The sequence below is a fragment of the Piliocolobus tephrosceles genome, unplaced genomic scaffold, assembly GCF_002776525.5.
Source record: "Piliocolobus tephrosceles isolate RC106 unplaced genomic scaffold, ASM277652v3 unscaffolded_23307, whole genome shotgun sequence".
In the NCBI taxonomy this organism is placed as follows: domain Eukaryota; kingdom Metazoa; phylum Chordata; class Mammalia; order Primates; family Cercopithecidae; genus Piliocolobus; species Piliocolobus tephrosceles.
In genome coordinates, this window is record NW_022305763.1 from 87 (window position 1) to 9,400 (window position 9,314).

Consider the following 9,314-nt stretch of genomic DNA (forward strand, 5'->3'; position numbering starts at 1 on the left):
AAGTGCTGGGATTACAGGCTTGAGCCACCGCGCCCGGCCACCTGGCTAATTTTTTAAAAAATTATTTTTGTATTTTTAGTAGAGATGGGGTTTCACTGTGTTAGCCAAGATGGTCTCCATCTCCTGACCTTGTGATCCGCCCGCCTTGGCCTCCCAAAGTGCTGGGATTAGAGGCATGAGCTGCCGCGCCCAGCATGGGTTTTATTTTTTATGTATTTAGAGACAGGGTCTTGCTCTGTGGCCCAGGCTGGAGTGCAGTGGTGCCACTGTAGCTCACTTCAGCCTCGAACTCCCGGGCTCACGTGATCCTCCTGCCTCAGCCTCCTGAGTAGCTGGGACTGCAGACATGCACCACCACATTCAGCTAATATTTATTTGTTGTTTGTTTCGAGATGGAGTCTCAGTCTGTCATCCAGGCTGGGGTGCAGTGGCGCAACCTTGGCTCACTGCAACCTCCGCCTCTCGGGTTCAAGCAATTCTCCTGCCTCAGCCTCCTGAGTAGCTGGGACTACAGGCATGTGCTACTATGCCTAGCTAATTTTTGTATTTTTAGTAGAGACAGGGTTTCACCATGTTGGGCAGGCAGGTCTCGAACCCCTGACCTCAGGTGATCTGCCAGCATCAGCCTCCCAAAGTGCTGGGATTACAGGCGTGAGCCACTGCGCCTGGCCAAATTTTCTTTTTTTAGAGATGAGGTCTCACTACGTTGCCCAGGCTGGTCTCGAATTTCTGGGCTCAAGCGATCCTCCCACTTCGACCTCCAAAAGTGCTGGGATTAGAGAGGTGGGCCGCTGTGCCCTAGAAAGGGAGTTTTAGAAGCTCACCTCCCCACCATGCTGGGCCTGGGGAGGGGAAGCGGGGGCAGGGAAAGGCCAACAGGAAGTGCAGTTTCCTGGGGGGTGGCTCACCGGTCTTCGGTCCTCACAGGATTTCCGCTCACTTAATCACCCACCCAAGCCAGGAAAGAGCCACTGTTTAGTGGCCGCCAACCCTTAACCCGCCCCCACCACGGCGCCACTCCCCAGCCTCCTCCGCATTTGTGTCAGAGCCTTCAGCTAGCGCTGAAAGCCACTCTCTTCCCCACACTGTACTTATTTTTTAGATGACTATTTGTGAGGACCAATCATGGCTTTCCATTTAATGATTCAAAGGCTCTTCTTAAAAAACAAACAAAAAAAACCTGAAGCTTTAAAAAACAAATTGGGCCAGGCATGGTGGCTCACACCTGTAATCCCAGCACTTTGGGAGGCTGAGGTGGGCAGATCACCTGAGGTCAGCAGTTTGAGACCAGCCTGGCCAACCTGGTGAAACCCCGTCTCTACTAAAAATACAAAAAAATTAACTATGTGTGGTGGCACACACTGGTAGTCCTAGCTACTCGGGGGCTGAGGCAGGAGAATCGCTGGAACCCAGGTGGCGAAGCTGGCAGTGAGCCGACATCGCACCACTGCACTCCAGCCTGGGCCACAGAGCAAGACTCTGTTTCAAAAAACAAACCAACAAAAAATACCAAATCGATGGAAAGAGAAACCTCAGTAGGTCATGGCCCTCAGTTATGACCAAAAAAGATTATAAAGGGGGTGAAAGATGATAGGAGTTTGGAAAACTGCCCTAGAGACTGTTCTGGAAGATTCCACAGCTGGCTGAGACTTCAGGAGCACAAACGTGCAGTGTGTTACTGATGGCTGCCTCCGCTGTGGCTGCCGGCCAAGACCCTCGCTGCCCCCAGCCTGGCCCAGCCCCTCACCCACCCTCCCAGGCCTGGTAAGTCTGGCTTTAAGCCCCCAGGTTCCTAATCAGTGGTACTGGGACCGCCGTGACTGATGGACAGAGTCAAACTGAGCTTCTGCCGTGACCCGGGGGAAATGGCTCAGACCTGTCCACTGCCGCTGGGGCTGGTGTCACCAGGGCCGGAGAAGCAGGTGCCAGCCCTGGGTCAGGGCAAGGGAGGTGACACGGTGTCACTCACCCAAGCATGGCCCCTATAGCCAGGCTCTGAGCCCATCTGACGCTGTCACCGACTCGCCTCCTCTGCTGCCCGGAGACCCAGCTCTTGTGTGACCCATGGAATCCTCGGGGGGACACCAGTGCTGGAGTGTGGCTGCGGTGGCATTTCCTGCTCAGGGCAGAGGCGGACACTGCCCCAGGCCTGGGTGTGGGGAGCGCCCTCGGGAAGCGTGCGGGGGACGGTGGTTGGAAGGAAGGGCTGGGCCGCACCTGGGTCTGTGGAGGGGTCCTCCCGCATCAGGGGTGAGGTGACGGATACGGTGACCTGCATCCTGGGCTCCTCGCAGGAGGAGATGACAATGTTGGCTTCAGGGTCAGAGTAGACCTCATACTCATCCTCGGTCACCATCTGGGAGGGATAAATACAACACAAGGTCACCTTACTGCAGCCCAGATTCATGTGTAAATCAGCCAGGACGTGGTTGGTGTGTGTAAGTTAATTCTGTCGGGCCTCCCACACTTGCTGCCTGGGTGCCAGGCCCTGTGCCCTGTGTCTGAAACCTCCAAGTGACCAAGACACAGCCACAGCCCTCCAGGAGCACACACATGTAGAGATATATACAGACAACAGACCCTGTGATATAAGGAGCCTCCATATGTAAAGAACACCTATAATTCAATAACAAGAAGATCAGCAATCCAATAAAAAATCGGTGAGTGAAGTAACAGATACTCGGCAGAAAAAGAAACACAAATGGCCCTTTTTACACGATGACACACATTACCCCATAGTCAAGGAGGAGTAAATTAAAACTATAATGAGATGCCACCATCTCCTGTCAGAAGGACATAGTTCAAGAGTTCTGTGTCACAGTCTGCTCTTCCTGTCCATGGTCATCACCCTCCATGCGGCCTGTGCTCACACCTGAGCCTGGCCTCCCACCTGAAGCCCACCTCTCTCCCCTCTCTCCCTGATCTTCCATCCCTTCCCTTCTCAGGGCCTCCCTGCTGCAAGTCAGCCCCCAGGGGGCTCGGCTGACATTACTGGGGTGGATGCTGCCAGCTTCCCCACAGCCTTAGCCATTCTCATGGGACTCAGTTATTGTCTTTGCCACTGGGCTGCAAGTTTTCCAGAAAGCAGGGGCTCTATCTGTCATGTTGTAGCCACTGACATGTTGTAGGTGTGCAGGAAATGTGAGATGCCATCACTGAAGTCAGAGCATGTCACTCCCCTGCTCAAAACCCTCCAGCCTCCCCACTTCCCTGAGAATGCAATCCTAGCTCCTGGTATGGCCTTCAGGCCCAGCTTGATCCAGGCGCCCCCTCATTCCCTCATGCCCACCCCTCCTTGCTCTGGGCCTCCTGCTTTTGGCCTCTGCAGGTGCTGGTCCTTCTATGGGGAACACTGTCTCCCCGACCAGGCGCTGCTCATCCCCTGGGCATCCAGTGTCCACTGGAAAAGTCAAAGGAGTAAGGCTGAGTTTTCCCAGGGATGGTGACAGACGCTCTGGAAGAAGGAACGACTCTGGGGACCAATTTTTCATTTTTCTCTCTTTCTTTCTCTCTTTCTCTCTTTCTTTCTTGACAGAGTCTTACTCTGTGGCCCAGACTGGAGTGCAGCGGCACGATCTCTGCTCACTGGATGGTCTCGATCTCCTGACCTTGTAACCCGCCTGCCTCGGCCTCCCAAGGTGCTGGGATTACAGGCGTGAGCCACTGCGCCCGGCCCAAACTGGTTCGTTTCTAATAGCGATGCTTCTCGTATCTTTTGTTTTTTTGAGACGAGTCTCGCTCTGTTGCCCAGGCTGGAGTGCAGCAGCGCAATCTCAACTCAGTACAACCTCCACCTCCTGGGTTCAAGTGATTCTCTCACTTCAGCCGCCCACGTAGCTGGGATTACAGGCATGAGCCACCAGGCCTGGCTAATTTCTGTATTTTTAGTAGAGACGGGGTTTCACCACTTTGGGCAGGCTGGTCTCGAACTCCTGACTTCAAGTGATCCACCCACCTCAGCCTCCCTAAGTGCTGGGATTATGGACGTGAGCCGCTGTGCCTGGCTTAATGTTTCTTGTATCTTTTTTTTGTTGTTGTTGTTGAGACGGAGTCTTGCTCTGTCGCCCAGGCTGGAGTGCAGTGGCCGGATCTCAGCTCACTGCATACTCCGCCTCCCGGGTTCACGCCATTTTCCTGCCTCAGCCTCCCGTGTAGCTGGGACTACAGGCGCCCGCCACCTCGCCCGGCTAGTTTTTTTTTTTTTGTATTATTTTTAGTAGAGACGGGGTTTCACCGTGTTAGCCAGGATGGTCTCGATCTCCTGACCTCGCGATCCGCCCGTCTCGGCCTCTCAAAGTGCTGGGATTACAGGCTTGAGCCACCATGCCCGGCCTGCTTCTTGTATCTTAAGAGTAGTTTAGTAACAGAGGTTTCCTGCGGGGAGAGGGCTGGCAGCCAGATGCCTGGAGCAGCGATGGGCGGGGTCCTGACCTTACCTGGAGCTGCCGGGGCAGCTGCTGGGCGATCCTCCGCAGCAGGCTGTGCGTGGGCTTCTTGGAACAGAGCAGAGCGAGGCGCACGTTCCTGTCCCCGCGCAGGAGGAGGCCTTTCGCCAGGATGCCTACCCGCATGACGCCTTTCAGGACCCGAGCCTGGCCGGCAACGCTGCTGTGGGGACAAAGCCACAGACGTGAGCTGCCAGTGGAGAGATGCGGGGTACCCCAGCTGCCTGGCTCCTGAACCACGCGGACCCTGCCATTTGCAGAGCCCCTCTGTGCCTCGGCATCCTCATCCATGAAATGGGACCAGGCGACTCTGTGGGAAGCGCTTGTGGGATGAAATCAGACACCGTGAGATCGATCTCGGAGGTGCTGTCACCGGGCACGCCTTGGAGTAGCCGGGACGAGTGGCCAAACCCACGTTTTCCTTCCTTGTGAGCAAACGCTAAGCCCCAGGCCCGCCCCGTGAGGTCTGATGGCTCCAGCGTTCATGGACTCTGTCACCCTGTTGTTTCGGCTCCACATGGTTCAAGAGAGGACAGAAAGCAAGGCTGCATTCTGCCTTTGCTTCACGGGGGTTAAGAAAATTCACAAACAGCCGGGCGCGGCGGCTCAAGCCTGTAATCCCAGCACTTTGGGAGGCCCAGACGGGCGGATCACGAGGTCAGGAGATTGAGACCATCCTGGCTAACACGGTGAAACCCTGTCTCTACTAAAAAGAAAAAAATACAAAAAAACTAGCCGGGCGTAGTGGCGGGCGCCTGTAGTCCCAGCTACTCCGGAGGCTGAGGCAGGAGAATTGCGTGAACCTGGGAGGCTGGAGATTGCAGTGAGCCCTGATCGCGTCACTGCACTCCAGCCTGAGTGACTGAGTCAGACTCCATCTCAAAAAAAAAAAAAAAAAAAAAAAAATGGCCAGGCACGGTGGCTCAAGCCTGTAATCCCAGCACTTTGGGAGGCCGAGACGGGCGGATCACGAGGTCAGGAGATCGAGACCATCCTGGCTAACATGGTGAAACCCCGTCTCTACTAAAAAATACCAAAAAAACTAGCTGGGCGAGGTGGTGGGCGCCTGTAGTCCCAGCTACTCGGGAGGCTGAGGCAGGAGAATGGCATAAACCTGGGAGGCAGAGCTTGCAGTGAGCTGAGATCCGGCCACTGCACTCCAGCCTGGGCGACAGAGTGAGACTCCATCTCAAAAAAAAAAAAAAAAGAAAAAAGAAAAAGAAAAAGAAAAAGAAAAAAGAAAGAAAATTCACAAACCTAGACCAGGCACGGTGGCTCACGCCTGTAATCCCAGCACTTTGGGAGGCCAAGGCGGGCAGATCACTTGAGGTCAGGAGTTTGAAACCAGCCTGGCCAACATGGTGAAAATCCATCTCTACTAAAAATATAAAAATTAGCCGGGCATGGTGGCGGGTGCCTGCAGTCTCAGCTACACGGGAGGCTGAGGCAGGAGAATCGCTTGAACCCGGGAGATGGAGATGGCAGTGAGCTGAGACTGTCTCACTGAACTCTAGCCTAGGAGACAGAGCAAGACTCCGTCTCAAAATAATTAATAATAATAATAATAATAATAATTAGCTCGGTGTGGTAGTATATTCCTGTAATTCCAGTACTTGGAAGGCTGAGGCAGGAGAATGGCGTGAACCTGGGAGGCAGAGGTTGCTGTGAGCCGAGATGGCGCCTCCATACTCTAGCCTGGGCGACAGAGAGAGACTTGGTCTCCGAAAAAAAAAAAAAAGCAGAGGGCAGGTTCCTGGGTGCTCGTTGTATTGGGACACTTTGCAACCCACAGGTGCGAGGCTCCCATTTCCTATATGGAGTCAGTACTCTATGCTCCAGCAAAAGGAAGCCTTCAGGCCGAGTGGATCAGCCAGGCACAAAAGGCCACACGGTGTGCGACTCCATTTCTGTGAACTGTCCAGCACAGGCCAATCCACAGAGACCAGAGACAGGACGGGCACATGTGGGTGCATGAAACAAAATGAGGAGTTTGCTTAATCGGGACAGTTTCTGTCTGGGAAGATGAGACAGCTCTGGACATGGACAGGGGTGCTGTTTGCACAACTGTGTGAACGTGCTGCGTGCCCCTGGACTGTGCACTTAGGTTAACAGGCTCAGTGTTGTGTGATGTGGATTTTACCACAATAGAAAAGCATTCAAAGATTAGAGTGAACCTGTCATCCCAGCACTTTGGGAGGCTGAGGTGGGAGGATCACTTGAACCTAGGAGTTCAAGACCAGCCTGGCCAACACAGCCAGACCCCTCATTGCTGCAAAAAGTTAACAATTAGCTGGGTGTGGTGGTGGGCGCCTGTAGTCCCAACTACTCGGGAGGCTGAGGCAGGAGGATAGCTTGGGCCCGGGGGTCTGAGGGTCAGTGAGCTCCGATCACGCCACTGCACTCCAGGCTGGGTAACAGAGCGAGATCTGTTTCTTAAAAAACAAAAAGCAGGCTGGGCGCGGTGGCTCACGCCTGTCATCCCAGCACTTTGGGAGGCTGAGACGGGCGGATCATGAGGTCAGGAGATCGAGACCATCCTGGCTAACACGGTGAAACCCGGTCTCTACTAAAAAATACAAAAAACTAGCCGGGGGAGGTGGCCGGCACCTGTAGTCCCAGCTACTGGGGAGGCTGAGGCAGGAGAATGGCGTAAACCCGAGAGGCGGAGCTTGCAGTGAGCCCAGATCGCGCCACTGCACTCCAGCCCAGGCGACAGAGCGAGATTCCGTCTCAAAAAAAAACAAAAACAAAAACAAAAAAACAAAAAGCAACAACAAAAAACAGCAGCTGCCAGAGCAGGCAGGACTTCGAAAAAACGTAACTCCCACTCGGATGAGTTCACTCCATGGCAATTGCTTAGACGACGTAGGGACCTTTTCGCTTCCTAAGAGTCACAGGGGTTTGGAGCTGATTCACACGGTTGCTCAGTGACATGAACCACTCTGATTACTCAACTACTCCCCGAGGCGGAGAAGTCCGTTCAGAATCACGCTCAGCTTCCTTCTGCCGATGAGGAAACTGAGGTTTACAGAGACTGTCAGTCCCTCGTGGACGACGTTTTTAGATGCGCCTTCAACAGCAAAAGGGAACGCTGGGGCATGAGAACCGCATGGACCACCCGCCGCAAACCAGCCTCGTTCAGTGCCAAGAAGTTCTGAGACCTGGGGAACTGCCCACTCCCAGGGCTGGAAAGCTGCCGCGGGCCACCGAGGGCTGCGGGCCCATCAGAGCTGGGGGTTCCTGCGGGGTCTAGCCCCGAGGAGCTGACCTCTGTCCTGGCTGAGAGCTGGGCCCTGGGGAAGGGGATCTCCAATGACCTGCGCTTGCCGCCCTCTTCCTCTCCGCCGCCCTGGTCCTCCTCGGCCAGCGTGTCAGACACCAGCTTGAGGGCCCGCTCCGCGTGGGACACGGCCCTCTGCACGGCCAGGAGCTCCTGCTCCGTGGGGTAGATAGTGGCGTGCTTGCACATGACGTGCCGGTCGTCGCTGGATGCCGGCCGCCGCCCGGGCTGTGGGGAGAGGCCGCCCGTGTCAAGGCTGGGCTGTGAGGTCCCTTGGGGAGTGCTGGGCAGGCGGGCAGGCAGGGGTAGGTGGCCGTGGCCAGCCGGGTTACCAGGCAGCAGCACGGCCAGGTGAGAATCCAGCACACACAGAGAGCCCCGGGCTGGGGAACAGGGAGGTGCCTGGGGCTGCCCCTGATGGCTGCAGGAAGCTTGGGTCTGAGCAAAGGAATAGGGGGGAACCTCCGCCACCTTTGGCCATATTTTTAAATTTCCAGACCAGAGGCTTTTGAGTCAGCCTGGAAACCCCTTTCTCACAGCAAGGTGCAAATCTGAGGTTCTCATTTAGGCTGGGCGCGGTGGCTCATGCCTATAATCCCAGCACTTAGGGAGGCCGAGGCAGGCGGATCACCTGAGGCCAGGAGTTCCAGACCAGCCTGGGCAACATGGTGAAACCCCATCTCTACCAAAAATACAAGAGAGCCTGGCACAGTGGCAGGCACCCATAGTCCCGGTTACTTGGGAGGCTGAGGCATGAGAATTGCTTAAACCCAGGAGGAAGAGGTTGTAGTGAGCCAAGATTGCACCACTACACTCCAACCTGGGTGACAGAACGAGACTCTGTCTCACAAAAAAAAAGGTTTCCATTGAACCTGGGGGCTCGGGCCACGGGGACAGGCTCACCTGAGAAGAGACAATAGTAGCCACAGCGGCATGAGGCTCCCCAAGGGAGGCGACCACCCGGGGCTCCAGGAAGCAGAAGGGTTCTCTGTGGCCCAATGGTAGGGGCTGGGGCGCTGGGGCTCCCATCTGTGGAGTGAGGGGGTCTGGGCCGTGGAGCCCCATCCCCTGAGCACTATATGGGAGTCGGGGGAGGTCAGGTCCTCCTAAGGAGGTGTCCGCTGCCCCGGGCGGTGTGAGGTTGCCCGCATCTGCACACAGAGGAAGCTGTACCTACCTGGAGTTGGGCGCTGGTAGGTGGCTCCGGCCTGCCCATGAGCAGAGAGTGGGCCCAGTCGGATGGTGCATCCTGGGAAGGCTCGTCCTCCAGCCGCCTGCAGGACCGAGACAGGACACAGCGTGGTCAGGCCAGCAGCGGCCCTGCGCTGGGGGCACATCAGAGACGCTGGGGCCTCATGCTCCCAGCACGGAAGGCAGGGCTGAAGCTTTTGCTGGGGCTCCGCTGCACTGCATGGGCGCCTGCTGTATGCACAGAAGACTGAGGCTGGGAAGGCCGGTGCAGGGGGAAACCAACACGCCTTAGGCAAAAGAGGCCCAGCCTGGGCAGCCGCGGCCTTCAGGAAGTCGTGGTCCCCTTCCCAGTGCAGACCTGCCGCTGCTGGGCACACCAGAGTCAGATGTTTCCCAAT

At 55.9% G+C, this 9,314-nt stretch overlaps 1 protein-coding gene across 1 annotated transcript; it reads right to left on the minus strand.

The window, feature by feature from the left end:
* Positions 1-1,440: 1,440 nt before the first annotated feature.
* On the minus strand, positions 1,441-9,306 carry LOC111534615 (zinc finger RNA-binding protein 2-like). The gene is made up of 4 exons (XM_026450654.2): positions 8,903-9,306; positions 7,763-7,953; positions 4,437-4,608; positions 1,441-2,356 (listed from the first exon to the last, which is right to left on the minus strand). The coding sequence occupies exons 1-4, from the start codon at positions 8,939-8,941 to the stop codon at positions 2,015-2,017; spliced, it is 744 nt and encodes a 247-aa protein (XP_026306439.1). The 5' UTR covers positions 8,942-9,306; the 3' UTR covers positions 1,441-2,014.
* Between the last annotated feature and the right edge of the window lie 8 nt (positions 9,307-9,314).